The following is a 16977-nucleotide window of genomic DNA, read 5'->3' on the forward strand; positions in this document are numbered from 1 at the left end:
GGTCAGCTGATGGGTTTCCCGCCTGATTCGGTGGATTTACAGGGCGAGGCACTCAGAAAGACCACAGAGCCAGATCAAGATTCAAATATCTGATTTTATTTATATTCAAGCAGCAACAACCTGGTGATTACATATCGACAGTCAGAATTTTAAGAACGTTTCATGCGTGGGTCAGCAGGTGAACATAAAGGTGTGTGTCAGGTAAAGGTGCATCACATGAGATCATAAACAAACCTTATCTTCCACACAAAGACAAGCCTGTCAACACTGCTGCGTCTGTCACACGCAGACAGTAAAAATCACTTTATGTCCGTCAGACGGTGTCTTAGATTTAAACACGAAGCTTTGTTTAGCAGAGAAAACTCTTCTCGTAGGTACGCGTCAGTGCGAGGAGCCATTTGAGGCACCGCTGTTAACCATTCAAGGATGAAGACAGTCCTCACAAAGCCAATTCAATCCTCCAAGAACAGAGAAACCTTCCCGATTGTCACACGTGACTTATGAACGTTTGGAAGAATGGAAAATATCTGAAACGTGCTGAAACTCCACAACAACCTCTAGCAGCTGACCTAGAACCGAGGTTCTCTCAGCTGCTAGCGGTTACCTCTGAGTGACGATGATGATTTCCTATTGAATTGTTAAAACTCACACTAGTGCTTCTAAACAAACTTATAACATTTAATTAAACCTGCATGTGGAACCTCACGGGATCCTGGGAATCCAGGACAAAAGGTTTGGAAGTGTTTGAAGGAATCCTGGCAGAGGTCAAAATATTCGCCAGCATTCAAGCTATCACGCCGAGGCCAGTCAGAGGTCTGTCTCCAGTATGACTTCCTCCCAGTAGTCCTTAAAAAATGACACGTTTGCATCGTTCTGACAGAACTGACGTAAGCCCGCCCACAGCCCAGGATCCACGTAGGTGTGGCAGACCAGGTAACCTTTAAGACTCGGCAGGTAAGCTTCCAGTTGTGCCAGAAACACGGCGCACACCGATGTCAGACTGCGGCCAAAGATGTTGATGTTGAGGCGCATGGCATTGTGGCGGTAGGGTACGGCATACGGTGGCGTGCCCAGACTGAGGGCAGCGGGCTCGAACTCACGGTCTACGATCCACGTTAGGCCTCTGCGCTGCAGCACCTCTAGGTTGGCCTCCACCGGCTTCAAGGGCTCCCAGTCGTTGATGATGGTTTTGCCGGGCAGCAGGTTGGAAACCACGTGGTCGGACAGGACCAGCGTCTCAGCCTGCCGCCAGCTCAGCGTGACCGGACCACAGGAGGAGTCGGCGTGGAGCGGATGTTTGGATCGAAGCTCAGTGATGAAGGAGCCCAGGTTGACCGCCTCACAGCACAAAGACAAGATGGCCTGCAGGGGGCGACAGAGAGGACAGGGTGAGTCTGTGGTTTACTTACCTGTTCTGGTTCGACTCATCGCAGTCGCTCGGGAAACAAGTCCAAGTTCAGGCTTGGTCACAACATGCAACCGGACTATTCATGCTGTGATCCAGTCCATCATCCAATCACGTGGCATGTGTGCTCTTCACCCCCGTCACGAGTCTGAGGCCAAACTAAGAACCGCACATCTGTAGTTTCCATTCAGTGGACACGGAGGGATCGTTTACAGTCCAGGCTGAAAAACCAGGCGGACTCTTCAACTGTAAGTGCTCAGAGCACGCTCAGTCTTAGGATGTGTCTGCAGCATCACGGTAACCACGACAACAAAGGCCACCTTGCAATAACTAGAAGCCAGCGGTGATCTCTGACCAAACGTCAGTGTGATGACACTGTGCCGGTCCTGCAGTCCTAACAGGAGAGTAATTATAAATTAATTCAAGTCGTTATTTATTTTTAAAAACCCTTTGATTCATTTCCTATGAATATCGACACATTAGCTTTACTTCTCAACCACGACGTTCATGAACTGAAAGTCTACGTGCTTCAGGAGGACGCGGCATTTCTGCACAGCACGGTCAGAATAAAGGGAACGGCGCCGCTCGAACAGACGCATCAGCTTCTGCAAACAGCTGCGCGACGTCGCTGTGATGAAGAATTATCACCAACTTTGGTCACAATCACAAACCGGTGGACTGTGACACACCTCCTTTGCGATGAGCCTGTACTTGGCGAGCGTCTTCACTGAAGGATTGTCTCCTCGGCTCAGCCTCACAGCAGAGATTTCTGGGTAGTAGCGGCGGACGTAGTTGGTCACATGCGTCTGGAGGGCGCTGGCGATGCCGCTGCCCCTCAGATCGGACACCACCCTGCGCCCCTGAAGTACTGCCGTCTGACCGCCATCCACCAGGAGCGCAGACTCCAGCGCCACCTGCAGGGAGATGGAGAATGCAGCTCAGTGTAGAAAAACAGAGCCGTGAAATGAAAACTGCGGTCTGCTTCCTCAGGGCTCGCCTTCACGCCTCACCACTCTGCCGTCGATCCGGGCGATGAAGACGACGCGTCCAGGCTCCTGCAGCCAGCGGTGAAAGAAGGCGGCCATGTAATCGAGCCCGTTGTAGTCATCAGGCGTGCAGATGTTCAGGACCTGCGGGACAACACGGGCTCTGTTAGGAACGACGCTCTGAGGACACCTGGGCGTTCCTGACTCCGCCTCAAACAGACGTCAGAATACAGACAACTTCTAATTGGCGCAGAGCAAACGACGACACACGGGTCCGTGACGCTCAGCACTGATTTTAAGTTTGGCTGTTAAAGCCTTCCATCAATCACCTCCACGACATCTCCCAGGTTAACCACAGGTCAGAGGTCGTCGCTGCTCCCAGCAACCTCCCTCGCCTGAAACTAAAGGGTCCACGCCTCTGTCTGTCCCCACGGAGACCCCTTTAGACCTTTAAATCAGCTCTGAACGCGTCGTCTGTCTGAGGTGCTCAGAGTTTATCACTGTGATTTTATTTGACTGCTCAGATTTTCTTCAGGTATCGATTCTAACTTGTGACTCCTGCAATTCATGTGTGTCCTTTGTCCCTGTGAGAAATGACAAAGCGCCGAAGCAAACAGGAAATGAGGCCATGAGGTTTTTTTAGTTAGTCACAGCAGTAAATTATGTGATGTTCAAAGTTTTTTAAAGCTGTTCAGCGGCGTGCTGCAGCGGTGTGCACTCCTTCACCTCATATGTTTTATGGAGCAAACGCCATAAAGGCGAAGAGAACCGCTCGAGCAGCCGCGGTCAGTCGTCCTATCAGTGGCTTCAGCCTGTGCATTCAGCCTGAGTTCACATCTCGCACTCTGACCTGTGATCTTTAGACAGTCATGTGACTATTAATGGAAAAATGTTGGGACCTGCTGGAAGTCCTGCTCCTGGGCCAGGCAGTACACCACATCAGCTGCTTCCCCTCCTGCAGACATCCTGGTCCTGTTTCAGCCCCTGAGGTGTTTCCTGCACGCTTCGGTCTCCAGAACCTCTGAAGCACTTTGCACCTGCAGAGAGCGGTCGACGGTTCCTCTGCGAAGCTTCTGGAGAGTCCAGAGGTCAGAAAGCTGTCTGCTCAGCCAACGCTCAGGGCTGCGTTCAGCATCCACACCCCTGCAGCTGGGGCTGGAGTGCTGACAGCGTTCGCCTCTCACAGCGATAGTTTCATCTGTCAGATTATCATCGTTTGTGTCTCTGAGTGCTTTAGTGGTAAAACTGATTCAGATTTTCAGAATAAAAGCTTTGTTTCAGCATTAAAAACATGTAAAATTCTTTCTGCAGGTGCGTAAAGTTCAAACTGTTCAAACTCCACTTCTGCAGAACTTCGGGTGACTGTGAATGCAGCTTCTGAAGCCACGCCCTCTGCCGAGGATTTCACCAGCAGAGGATCCATCAGCATCCAATCAGATGGTGGAGGTGTGAGATTTAAAGAGTTACCTGTAAGAGGAAACCTTCAGAGACCAAACAGTCACACCTGGTGGTGAAGTGCCAGCGCTGCAGTCACGGTGACGGGGCAGGTGTTTAGGAGCAGGGCTCTGGTTGGGTTTGCTGGTTTAGACTTGTAAATACTAATAAAAATGAACAGAAAAACAAAGGGGAGGAGCCTCATGTTGGAGAAGCAAACATGTCGGCACAGGTGCTGACCAACTCGCAGAGAACAGTGTGCTCGTAATTACAGATGTTCAGGTTTTCTGCTGCTTCAGCCTGAGGCACACATCACACTCGTGCTTCTACATCCTCTGCTGAGCAACCTCTGACCTCTGACCTGCTGCTCAGGTTCAACAGGTAGTGGTCAGAGTGAATTGAGCTGCTGTGAGATTAACTTTGAGAAAATGCTTCTCGTGGCCGTCAGGATGGGCATGTGGGTGAAGTGTGGGGTCAGGCCTCTTAGGTCCAAATCAGTCGGTTCTCCTCTCAGCATCTCTACAGAGGAACACCTTAGCCCCCCCCCCCCCCCATATGACACAGAGTCATATGATGGCTGATAACACGGGAACCGTCAGAGGAGCCGTCTTCAGCAGAGCCTCAAACCTCCAGAGCCCAGAGGCAGGAGAGCAGGTCCAGGGACACGTGGAACATCTGCATGCTGCAGATGGAAGCGATCCCTCCATCTTTGTCCAGGGTGGGCTCCTGCACCGGATGCACGGTCATTGGATATTCCATGACGCTGTAAATCACGTCAGACCGGAGTCATTTTTATCAACTCTTAACCTTTAACAACCTGCTGCAGATTTGAACTCACTGTTCAAACTGGCTAATTCGCTTTAGTGCTGATTTTATCTGTTGTCAAGTTTTGTTTTGCAATTCTAACTTATTTTATATAGTTTTAAAACTATTTTCCTTTTCATTTTTTCTTTTGTAGGTGATCTTCGGTTTCTGAAAGGCGCCCTCAAATAAAATGTATTATTATTATTATTATTATAATTATTACTATGATAATGACATTAATAATAATATTATTAACATTCCTGTTGGTGGCCCTCAGACAGCAGAGGGCTCTGTTTAGTCTGCCTGATTATAGGAAGAGAAGAAGAAGTCGGGCATGCGCAGAGGCGGAGGAGGCTGTGAGCTGCCAGCTGGACTCCGTGTTCCACCGTGAAGCGACACGAAGGTCCGTGTGTGTGTGTGTGTGAGAGAGAGAGAGAGGAGGAGGAGCACCGCTGATGAAGATCCGGAGCGTTTGTACCGGAAACGACAACAGCAGAGCTCCGTGTGTCAGCTGTGAGTATCCTCTGCTGCTCCTCAGGTCCGACCGGGACCGCGCCTGGAGAGTGCTGGAAAGTTTTTGAATGGCACACAAAGAGGAAGAGTGAGAAAAGTACTGAGTTTAGAAGTACTCTGTTACAGTAAAAGTACAGGAGTGTGCTGTGCGGTTATGAGAAGTCATAAGTGTCACTGCAGGTGTGACCAGTGGGAGTCTGCACATGCTCAGTTCGACCCTCTCCTGGGTAGACAGTAGGAGCTTGGACCATTTGTTTTGGAGGTAAGGTGAGTTTACCTTCATCTCTGACTGAGTAATCTAAAGTAATCCCATTCTGGGTGTCTCGCCTCAACCGGGGACCTCATTAGTGAATGAGCCCGGTTGGATGAGCTCTGCTCCACCCTGGCTGTGGCGAGCGTGCTCTGGGTTGGAGCGTTTCACCTGGTGTGTTGTTGTGATGTCGTTCGTCTCAAGCTGAGACTTTGCAAAGGCTGTATATCAAAGATGGACACGGCTGCTGTGACACTGACCGCTGGTTGAAGTCCCGCGTTGATTGTTGATGTCATCGGTTGTTTGCAGCCACCCAACGACCAATGAACCAATGGCCCTCAGTCTGCAGGAGAAACGTCCTTGTGGTTTCTTTGGGCGCTCGCAGGCTGCCGTAGCGGGCTGTAAACATGTTGTAAAGTTTTAACCTGAGGGTCTGAGAGATCACCTCACTGCTGGACTGCAGCTTGTGTCCATCTTTTACGTACAGTCTAACAGGAAGACCTTTGCTAGACCATAATTGGGACAACAGGTGATGATATAGGTGTGGCGGGTACAGCTGAGACTGGCTCGGTGGAGTGTTTCCCTCTGAAGCACGACTTGGATTCACCCGTGAGGCTGTTTTATTGATCAGCTCATGTGACTTCAGGTAAATCGGAGGCGGTCTCAGTCTGCAGGTTCCTCGCTGTCGTGTTTGGAAGCTAAGAGACGTGGGACAGGTCAGGCTTGTTTGCGGAGAAACACGTTTGGCAGCCTATCAGGTCTCAGCTCAGGTGTGTGCGTTTGGGTGTGTGCCTACCAGGATGTCCTCCTCAGAGCTGCTTTACCTGCTCTCCACACACACACACACACACACACACACACCTGCTTTGTCTGTTTGTCAGCTGCTGCTAGGTCATGTGACCCACACAGATGCCTTTTGCACACTGCTGCAGCTTCTCAGGCTTTCAGAACAGCGAAGGTGTCGTATTCAGGAACTCGAGCTGAAGAGCTTCAGCTGTGACCTCTGCTCTGCTTTCCCATACAGTGTCCGCCTCTAGCTCCTCCTCCTCCCCCCACTCTGTCTGGTACTGATCCAGGTGTGAACCTGTGTCTGCAGGTGATGGATGCAGAGAGCGGGGAGCTGTTTCTCGGCGTCATGGCATCCGGGAGCTGGCAGCTCGACGGTCCGTTCTCCTCCTCAGAGCTCATCCCGGCCGGCTCAGAGAAACCCCTGCAGGACTGGGCGGTGGACCCCGAGTGTGTGAGTGTCTGTGATCACATGACCACTCAGAGAGGAAGTGTTTATTTGAAACTTTGAAGTGGCGGCGAGTTTTTCCATGTCTGATGTGGCCTTGCTGTTCGTGACTGTGTAAAATGTGACCTTCATCAGATTCTCAATGACAGCGACTCCGAGGACGTCCTCCACGCCGTCAATCCAAACGAGGTGTTTCCCAGCGGGCCACCGGCTGACCCGTCATCAGAGAGCGACAGCGGGATCTCCGAGGACCCCGCCATCGAGAGTCCTGTCACCACGGTGACTGCAGCGGGCACCCAGCTGGCGCCAACGACAGTTTACCAGCTGGTTTATGACATCAGCGGGCTGGGCGGTGCTAAGACTGGAGCTGGACAGGAGAACATCATCTCCATTGAGCTCGGTGAGGCCACGCTTTGTTTCTGCCGTTCAGGATTCGACGAATCAGGCGACATTCAGCGGCGGCAGCTAGCTTCATGCTCGTGTCGACTGAGCTTAAAGAAGTTTGTTTCATTAAAGCATCAGCAGATGATTCATGCTGAGAATCAGCTGAAGTCCAACTTTAGTGTAGTACCGGTGTCTCCACCAGGGGGCGTGTGAGTATTAACAGAAGCTATAGCATACATTTTCATTGCTATGCAGATGATGCCCAGCTCAGTGGTCCCTCAGATGGTCCCGCCCCTCCCGAGCCTGGCTCTGCTGGAGGTTACTTCCTGTTAAAGGGGAGTTTTTCCTTCCCACTGTCGCCAAAGTGCTTGAGTGTTTGTCTCTGTTTGGAGGGTCTTTACAATATAAAGCGATTGATTTGGCGCTACATGAACAAAGTTAATTGAATTTAATTACGAACTCGTTCTGATGTGAAACTGCGAGCTGGTTTTGCACATGGATGAAACACTGCCCCCTGCTGGTGACGTCATGGTTAGTTTGGAACGATGATGATTTTAAATCATTGTTTAATATTTTTAGGTGGCGTTCACGGCACGAGACTGAAGCTTTCAGCTTCCTGTTAAACGACCTGGTGTGAAGCCAAAAACTATGACTCCACCCATTTAAAGAAAAAATCGACAGTGTGATGTAAGCGCGGCAGAAACAGGAAGGAGTGGCGTCGTTAACGGTGGTGCGCTCTCTCTGCAGATCAGTGGAGCTCTCAGCTGCTGCTGTCGGACTCGTGCGTCGTGAGCGAACTACCTGTGGTTTCGGCGCCGCGGCTCGCCATCCCTCCTCCCAGCCTCGACGACGACCTGGTGAGCCTCTGTTTCCTTTTTTTTTTTTTTTCCTTGTCCTTCGTCAGGCTCCGCCCTAACGACTCATTCTTCTTCTTGTGTTGCAGCTGTGCCTGGATCTTCAGCTGACCGAGGAGGAGCAGAAGCTGCTGACCCAGGAGGGCGTGTCGCTGCCCAGCAACCTCCCCCTCACCAAGGTCGGGTGCACAGATGCTCTCAGGCCGCCGCGTTTCTGTGTCAGGTGCACGCTGCTGACTTTGAACCGAACTTTATTCACAGGCCGAGGAGCGAATTCTGAAGAAGGTCCGGAGGAAGATCCGCAACAAGCAGTCGGCTCAGGACAGCCGGCGGCGGAGGAAGGAGTACATCGACGGGCTGGAGAGCAGGTAACCGGCCAGCTGACCGCCGCCGCGTCGCTGACAGAGACTCCATTTCCAGACGTGTTGTGAGGTTTTTTCAGCGAGTCGATAGTTCGCCCCCCCGCCTTCATTTATCTGCTCTCACTTTCAATTTGAACTTCCTTCCATCCTCCAGGGGTCGTGACCCCGCTGAACTTCAGCCGTCTCCAGTGTCGCAGTCCGCGTCACGAGGGTTAACGCTGGATGAGGGCGGCGTTGTCACACGTTCACCTGCAGATTGGCTGCTATGAGCAGGAGAAGGAGGGGCTCGCTCTGTGTCAGCCAGAGCGGCTCAGATGTGTTTTTGTTGTGGGTTCAGAGTAATGAGGGAGTCACAGCTGTGTGTTAAATCGATGCTATAGGTCCGTCGTGACCACAAACCCCGCCCCATATTGTGTTTCCTCCTGCGACTTCTTCAGCTTAGAGAAACCTCAGCGCCACCTGTTGTATTGGTGATGAAACCGCAGAGCGACAGAAAGTTACGCCTTGACACCGAGCGGCGTCGCCGGGTTACTGGCGTTAAACTGTCATTAACGAAGACGGCGCTAAACGTGTTTTTAAAGCTCTCAGCCTCACAGGCAGAGTTACGTCTGTGTGAGCGGTGATGTAAATAACCTTTACATGTACGGCTTCATGTCCTGTTCAAGTCTGCACAGAGGTCCCCATGGTAACACCTGTGTGTGTGTGTGTGTGTGTGTGCGCGCTGACAGGGCGGCGGCGTGCTCGATGCAGAACAAAGAGCTGCAGCGGACGGTGGAGCAGCTGGAGAAACGTAACAAGTATGAACACGCTTTGCTAATTATTGAGGTCACAGAAAGGTCACTTCCTGTGACATAAACACAGGGAACGATGTCGAGCTCACACTCTGTAGGTTTTATTGTAATCTCACACAGTTTGTTGACATGAATACCACAGACATGTTATTCCAGACACTTCTGTCACAAACAGGATCAGAAACATCCACATCAGGGAGACCTCCCTGTGGTTCTGACTCCCACCAGCAGGGGGCACTGTGCTCTCACTTTAAATGTGAACCTCGGACAGCTCAGTCACGAGGACCTGAGTCTGTCTGAAACAGTCAGATTTACTTTTTAGTTTCTTCTTGAACTTCCTGCTGAGTTTGCTGCTTGCTGATTGGTTCACCTGCTCAGGTAAGCCCTAACCAGCCCCTGTGTTCCTGCTCCTCAGCTCTCTGCTGGCTCAGCTGCAGCAGCTTCAGTCTCTCATCAAGCAGACGGTCAGTAAAGGAGCCCAGACCAGCACCTGCCTACTGGTACGACCACCTTAAACCCGTTAAGGTGGAATGAAGTCTGTTTTGTTTTTGTTTGTTTGTTTTAGTTCTGCTCCTACACACACACACACACACACACACACACACACACACACACACACACACAAGCCCGTTCAGCTATCTTAGTGAGGACCTTCATTGACCTTAATAACCCTAACCATGAATGAATGCTGACCCTAAACCTAACCATAACCGAATTGTAACCCTGACACTGAAACCACATTTTGAGCTTCAAAAATGTCTTCAGACTTGTGAGGACCGGGTTGTGTGTCCTCACAAGTGACTGTTCTCACAAGTATAGTAGAATGCAGATTTCGGTCCTCACAATGACAGCTAGACAGGAACACAGACACACACACTCTGACCCTGCTCCTCGTGTGTCTTCAGATCATCCTCGTCTCTCTCGGTCTGATCATCCTGCCGAGCTTCAGCCCGTTCAGCCGCCACCGTGCAGACGACGACTACAGACCCACAGGAGGTTGGTCCCTGATGACATCACTTCCTGTTTGAGCATCTGTGATGGCAGCACAGGGTTTAGATGGAGGCTTTTGGGGAAGCTGAGAGTTTGTAGGATTGAACATTTTAAATAAAAATAGTTCTTCAGGCGCTCGAGCGCTTCCTGACGCTCGCTGTGTAAATATGGCAACGCAGGTAAACGCGGTAAATCCTGGTCTCATGTTGTCGGTGTGGCAGGAATGTTGCCTCAGAGACTGGAAAATGAATCCTAGGAATAACTTCGGTCGCGTTTTCTCCTCGGCACGTCAAACCGCTGGACTCATGATTTATTTTTTCATCTTTCCAGTGATTTCCAGAAACATCCTGACGGATCCGTCGTCCTCTCAGCCGACCTCAGACGACGCCTACGGTGCGACGTCCCTGCAGTCTGAGTCCCCCGCTCTCAGCCAATCAAAACCTCCTGAGGGAACGTCGAATCTCCCAGAACCAACAGAAAACCACGAACACGCAGCCGCAGACGGTACGGAGGGGAGCCGGTCGGGAAACGGCTCGGTGGTTACTGCCGAGCAGACGGAACCCGGCGCCCTCGGCCAGAAGTCGACGGTCCGAGGAGGACGGCGCGATCAGGCCAAACCGGGACACGCCGATGAGATGTAGAAACCGGACTTCCTGTTTTGAAGGAAAAAAACCCGACCTGCCCGATCGATCAGCTGATCGGTGCTGATTTATGGTGGTGGATTTCAAATGATCAAAAACACCAGACGGTATTATTCACGCCGAAACAAACCCTGTTAGCATCTACGGACATCCAGCACGAAGGTGAAGGTTCAAACTCGCCGTGGCTTTTCACCGTCGCCTGTTAGCATGCTAAGTCACGAGTACGCCAAAAGTCTTTGTTTGTTTAATAAATAAAAGGTTTTCTTCACAAATACGTGAGCAAACGTTACTTGTTTGAGTTGCAGCGTTGCTCACACGCCACGTAAACGTGTGGATGTTAGCAGCGCGGTGCGGTGACCGCTTTTCTTTTTCTTTCTGGGATGAAAAATGAATCAGTTGTGACGTCTGGAGTGATTATTGCCAAGTTTGATTTTTTCTTGTAGCGTGTCCTGATCATAAAGGAGCTAAATCATCTACAAACTGCTGCGAGGAGCTCGTGCACCTTTGTGACACGTGGTGACCTCATCATTTCAGACTTTGGCCACGCTGAATGTGCAGAGCGCCCCCTGAAGTGAAACGTGTGTAAATGTCTTTCTGGGTGAATTAAACTGTTTTTGCTGATCTCAGTTTCTTGGATTGATTCGTTTGTTTTGCTGCGTCTGAACTTTGACCTTTAAACGCTGTCAGACTTCACGGATCCGCCGGTCCCTGCAGGCCGAGCAGAGGAACCTGTTTCAGTTTCACCTCCGTACCTCCCAGCTTCGTTTCAGGATCTGCTTCATTAAAGGGAAACCGAGCGTGTGCAGCAGCACGGCGAGGCCGACTGGTCTGACTGGAGCTGCCAGCTGTTTTTTTTTTTTTGTAATGAATAAAAAATAACATGACGTTTCTGTGCTGATGTTTGTGATCGTTCAGACACTGCTGCACTTCACCCAGAAACCATCAGAGGGCGTCACAGACCAAAGGCAGTGAGTCTCAGCTTCGATCTGATTGGGCGTCTCATGAAACACTAAAAATAAATCGTTTATAAAATCAGGTTTTACTTTCGTAAAACTTGCAGGTCACTTGTCACAAAACTTTGATACGTTTTTATTTTTGGATTTATGTCATGAAAGCATTTTTAGATTAATATTTATATTTTATTATTATTATATGTTTTGATATCTTTTCCAGTTGTCTTCATAATTATTACTTTAACAATTGGTGTTTTTATTTGTTACGATTTTTATGATTTGAATTGATTTTTGTCAGTTCCTTATTTTAATATTTTTCTATTTAATTTAACAATTTCTGAGTTTTCAGAGTTTCCTTTTTAATCATTTATTTATTTTTTGAAGTTATTTTTTCATTGTTACTGTTTATTATTATTTATAGGTGAGCAGTGCTGTTGGCCGTGGGTGTCGGGTGCTGGTGAGTCCGAGCTGATCGGGTTGAACCTGCGGCTCTAATCTGCTGCTGTTGTTTTGGGCGGATTGTCCCTTTAATGATGGGGTCGGGGATAATCTGCAGATGAGCCGCCACCTCTCGCTGTGACCCAGTTTGTGATCTACACTGGGACTGAAACTGACTCCAGATCAGAGCCGAACCTGGAAACATCTGTCAGATCAACCCGATGCAGATCTAGAGACGAGGACGGCAGAGCAGCTGCAGACTCGTGAGGACGCGGCGTCTGCAGATGGCGTCTGCAGTTTGCGGACACCATCTGCAAACCAAAACTGCAGTCTGCAGTTCATGGCATGATTTCAGAGTTGATGAGGATGTTGGGGCAGCCTGATGCGCGTTTCATCACAGTTTTGGTCAATGCTAACAGTGCAAGCACGAGCTGCAGTTCATGCGACGGCCACAGGAGGGCACTAATTAAAGATCCTGTAATGGAGCACAGTAAAGACGGGCGGTCGTGTTGGTTCGGTGAGCAGGGTCGGAGAAAGCGTTTTATCGTCATTCTGATTAAAGTTAGTTTCTCTACATTTGAGTCGTTTGGTTTCTTGACCAATGACGCGCTCGCTGTGAGCTGATGGTGCTCACCTCCATCCATAAATCACCAGCAGTTATTTCATTTTTTGGAGTTTGAGGCTTTCAGATATTTGTCAGTACTTTAGAGATCACCTCCCTCCCTCCTCTCTCCCCCGCTTGTGTCCACAGGCTGAGGTCAGTTTCCTTCGCCAGGCGCAGGCGGCGTCTGTGTGACACATTTCACCCTCGTGGATTATCTCTGTGAACACGCCATAATCTACATCATGCTGTGGATTAACACAGATGTCTGTGGGATTACAGAGAGTGCCGCGTGTTTCCTGAAGCTGAAGCTGGAACCAGGCTCAGCTTCAGGTCTCGGGTCTGTTCAGCCCAAAAGGAGGAGACTGTCCTCCCAGTCGGAGGCAGCGGAGCCTCTGCTGGACACCAGAGGAACTGCAGGCTCGAGCGTTACTGCCCACCCTGTGACGTCAGCGCTTTCAGTAGCTCTCATTCTCGGCCACTCCCGCTGTCCGCCGGAGGGGGGCGCTTCCGGGCTGCCGATGAGCCGCTGAGCCAGCGGGCAGGCGGGGAGGGGGGACAGGGAGGAGGAGTAACCGGACACCCAAGCACGGAGTGGCTGCTGGCCGGTCAGAGTGCGGCGGAGCCCGGCGGCAGCCACAGCAGCGAGTCGCTCAGCACAGTGACACCGAGCAACAGAGCCGTGGAGCGGCGGAGCTGAGGCGGAGGCTCCGGTCTCCCCTGCAGGAGTTTGACTGCTTTAACGGCTCTCCGAGTCTCCATCGAGCGGATAACGGAGTTCCCGTGAAAGTGGGAGAAGTGTCGCGATCAGCCGCCGGACACCGGCAGCATGAAGAGGAGCAGCTCCGGGAAACGGGTGAGTGATACCGGGACAGAGGGCGACCCCCGGGGCTCTCTCCGTTAAAGCAGAACTCGAAGAACAAAAGCCCGAGGATTAGTTTTATTCTGAAGGCTGAGAGCCGCAGGCTTCTCAAGAACCCACGTCCGGTTTTCATAATAAAGGCCTCACTCTGCTGATGCTTAAAAAGTGCCAAAAGGCCAACAAACAGACGGAGAAGTGATGTTTTTAACAGTGACCCGGTCTGTGAGGTCCAGGCCGGTCCTGGAGGCTTTAAAGTGACCTGAATGTGGTGTGATGGTTAATCTGCTCAGCAGCTCCAGTTTCAGTTACAGCCTTTAATGGACTTGCATAACAACCATCTGACCCCAAACCGGCTGAACTCAGAATGAAAGCAGTTAGAGGCGGGCTCTGTCGGTGCTACACACACCTGTCTGTCCACACAGGTGAGGATGAAGAAACAGAGTAATAGAAATCAGTGTCTCCCAGTCTGTACACAACAGAAAACAGAGTAGAAACAGCAATAGAAGCATGAATAGAAACACAAGTAGAGTATTATAAACAAAGACTAAAAATACAAACTGAGGAGATGAGGTTGATTTAGGCTGAGCTTCTGGAGCCGTGTTGACAGGTTTCCCTGCTCCTCACCTGCTCTGTCGGCTTCCTGTTTCTTGTCTCAGGGCGCGTCCGAGTCGGCGCCGCAGAACGCGCCGCCTGATAAAGTGGGCTGGATCAGGAAGTTCTGCGGCAAAGGGATCTTCAGAGAGATCTGGAAGAACCGCTTTGTCTTTCTGAGAGGAGACCAGCTGTTCATCTGTGAGAAGGAGGTGAGTCAGAGAGGGCGGGGCCTACAGGTGACCAACCCCTGACACTCACTCACTCAATTAGTCAATCAATCAATCGATCAGTGGACATGATCAGAGGTAGAAGGTCTCTGATCCTCACAGCGTGATCACCTGTAACCAGCAGGCAGGTGACACCTGTGATGTCATTAAGAAGGTTAACGAGGAACAGATTTAAAGGGAGTGCGCAGCTTTTTTATGAAACTGTTACAGAACTTTACAGGAGAACTCTTGCAGAGAACATCTGACATGTTGAACTTGGTAAGCACTGAAGTACCTCAGAGTACTCCAAAGTACCTCTATGTACATGCATTGAGAGTATTGTGTGTAGTATTTTTAGCCTTCCTCCAAATTCTGCAGTTCAGTTTGCAAACAGAAAGATTCTCCTCGGGTTTCATCAGCCGACGTTCTGCAGGAGTCGAGTTTCAGTCCGAGCTACAGATACACAGAGTGCTCCGGTTTCACTGCTGCAGCACAGGAAAAGTGTCCTTACAGAACCCTTATCACACAGGGAACGTCGTCATAGAACCCTTATCACACAGGGAACGTCGTCATAGAACCCTTATCACACAGGGAACGTCGTCATAGAACCGTTATCACACAGGGAACGTCGTCATAGAACCCTTATCACACAGGGAACGTCGTCATAGAACCCTTATCACACAGGGAACGTCGTCATAGAACCCTTATCACACAGGGAACGTCGTCATAGAACCCTTATCACACAGGGAACGTCGTCATAGAACCGTTATCACTCAGGGAACGTCGTCATAGAACCCTTATCACACAGGGAACGTCGTCATAGAACCCTTATCACACAGGGAACGTCGTCATAGAACCGTTATCACTCAGGGAACGTCGTCATAGAACCCTTATCACACAGGGAACGTCGTCATAGAACCCTTATCACACAGGTAACGTCGTCATAGAACCCTTATCACACAGGGAACGTCGTCATAGAACCGTTATCACTCAGGGAACGTCGTCATAGAACCCTTATCACACAGGGAACGTCGTCATAGAACCGTTATCACTCAGGGAACGTCGTCATAGAACCCTTATCACACAGGGAACGTCGTCATAGAACCCTTATCACACAGGGAACGTCGTCATAGAACCGTTATCACTCAGGGAACGTCGTCATAGAACCGTTATCACTCAGGGAACGTTGTCATAGAACCCTTATCACACAGGGAACGTCGTCATAGAACCCTTATCACACAGGGAACGTCGTCATAGAACCCTTATCACTCAGGGAACGTCGTCATAGAACCCTTATCACACAGGGAACGTCGTCATAGAACCCTTATCACACAGGGAACGTCGTCATAGAACCGTTATCACTCAGGGAACGTCGTCATAGAACCGTTATCACTCAGGGAACGTCGTCATAGAACCCTTATCACACAGGGAACGTCGTCATAGAACCGTTATCACTCAGGGAACGTCGTCATAGAACCCTTATCACACAGGGAACGTCGTCATAGAACCGTTATCACTCAGGGAACGTCGTCATAGAACCCTTATCACACAGGGAACGTCGTCATAGAACCGTTATCGCTCAGGGAACGTCGTCATAGAACCCTTATCACACAGGGAACGTCGTCATAGAACCGTTATCACTCAGGGAACGTCGTCATAGAACCCTTATCACACAGGGAACGTCGTCATAGAACCGTTATCACTCAGGGAACGTCGTCATAGAACCCATATCACACAGGGAACGTCGTCATAGAACCCTTATCACACAGAGCCTAGTTTCCCTCCTAACACAACCTCTGTGTGAAAAGGTTTTCTAACATGTTCTCGGGTTCTGGGTGTGGTACCTGTGTGCAGCGGTGCAGTATTGATCACTGTGGTTAGCTCGTTAGGTGGCCACTGAGTTAATAGCTTTGTTCCAACACATGAAGCGGCGCTGCTTTGCAGCGTGTTCACAGAATTACACTTCCTGACCCTTTTTCAGATTCAAAGATTTTAGCTGGTTGTAAAATCTGTTTTGTGTTGCTCAGTGTTCCACTTTGTGTGAGATGGGGCTGGAAATATGTTTTTGCTCCGTTTGCTAATGTGTGTGTGTGTGTGTGTGTGTCAGGGACATTGTGAAACGAGGCGGCCTCTGGTTTGTGTTTGTGCGTTCACATCAGTCTCCGTGGTGCATTCAGGTTCCTCGGCTTCCTTTCTTCAGTTCCTCTTTTCACCCGTCGTTTGGCAGCGTCAGTGTGAAGTTACACATCGAAGCTTCCTGAAAACTGTCTCACCACCAAATTAGGATGTGTCTGTGTGCGCGGCGTCTCTGCTGTTGGTCGACAGACTCTCTTCTGCTTCTGTGGCTCTAAGTTAGGCATGTGTGAAGCTTCAACATGTCAGCAGCTCGACTTCCTGTCCTACCAGGAATAGAAACCCAGTGTGACACCAGGGAAACCACACACACTGAAATACACTCTGAAACCACACACACAGAGGTTTGTAGTCCTGTCTCTGTGGGGACTGAACCACGTGTGGGCACATCGCTCTGCTCGTCGGTTTCATCTCTGAGTTGGCATTGTAGTTTGGGACAATAAAGTTTTAGTGAAAGCGTCTTTCCCGCTCTTTTATGGGTTTATTTGTTTTTTAATTGGTTATTTGTTGTCAGTTTATTGGTATTTTTGACCCTCAGCACA

General features: G+C 50.2%; 3 protein-coding genes across 7 annotated transcripts in view; 2 read left to right on the forward strand and 1 right to left on the reverse strand.

The window, feature by feature from the left end:
• Positions 1–74: 74 nt before the first annotated feature.
• Positions 75–3485, reverse strand: LOC146565043 (histidine N-acetyltransferase-like). Its single transcript, XM_085292915.1, has 4 exons — positions 3291–3485; positions 2416–2535; positions 2095–2319; positions 75–1362 (listed from the first exon to the last, which is right to left on the reverse strand). The coding sequence occupies exons 1-4, from the start codon at positions 3354–3356 to the stop codon at positions 808–810; spliced, it is 966 nt and encodes a 321-aa protein (XP_085149041.1). The 5' UTR covers positions 3357–3485; the 3' UTR covers positions 75–807.
• On the forward strand, positions 2756–11269 carry creb3l4 (cAMP responsive element binding protein 3-like 4). Of its 5 annotated transcripts, none has more exons than XM_085292907.1 (11): positions 2756–3479; positions 3703–5142; positions 6489–6632; positions 6762–7026; positions 7758–7867; positions 7954–8043; positions 8126–8232; positions 8955–9023; positions 9433–9517; positions 9923–10013; positions 10338–11269. In XM_085292907.1, the coding sequence occupies exons 3-11, from the start codon at positions 6492–6494 to the stop codon at positions 10646–10648; spliced, it is 1269 nt and encodes a 422-aa protein (XP_085149033.1). In that variant the 5' UTR covers positions 2756–3479; positions 3703–5142; positions 6489–6491; the 3' UTR covers positions 10649–11269. The 5 variants fall into 5 exon arrangements, with proteins under 5 accessions (XP_085149033.1, XP_085149032.1, XP_085149031.1 ...); XM_085292906.1 differs by lacking the exon at positions 2756–3479 and having other exon boundaries at positions 3647–4821; positions 4907–5142; XM_085292905.1 differs by lacking the exon at positions 2756–3479 and having other exon boundaries at positions 3647–5142.
• A 612-nt stretch (positions 11270–11881) lies between these two features.
• LOC146565045 (pleckstrin homology domain-containing family O member 1-like) overlaps positions 11882–16977 on the forward strand; it is an 18625-nt gene continuing 13529 nt past the window's right edge. The window contains exons 1-2 of the mRNA XM_085292910.1: positions 11882–13496; positions 14159–14305. Coding sequence (XP_085149036.1) covers positions 13470–13496; positions 14159–14305 — 174 coding nt within the window. The 5' untranslated portion in view covers positions 11882–13469. The remainder of the gene's footprint in view (positions 13497–14158; positions 14306–16977) is intronic.

This window comes from Mchenga conophoros, linkage group LG11 (genome assembly GCF_057382185.1).
Source record: "Mchenga conophoros isolate Kocher_MC1m ecotype Shallow Benthic linkage group LG11, M_conophoros_male_GT1.1, whole genome shotgun sequence".
Taxonomy (NCBI): Eukaryota; Metazoa; Chordata; class Actinopteri; order Cichliformes; family Cichlidae; genus Mchenga; species Mchenga conophoros.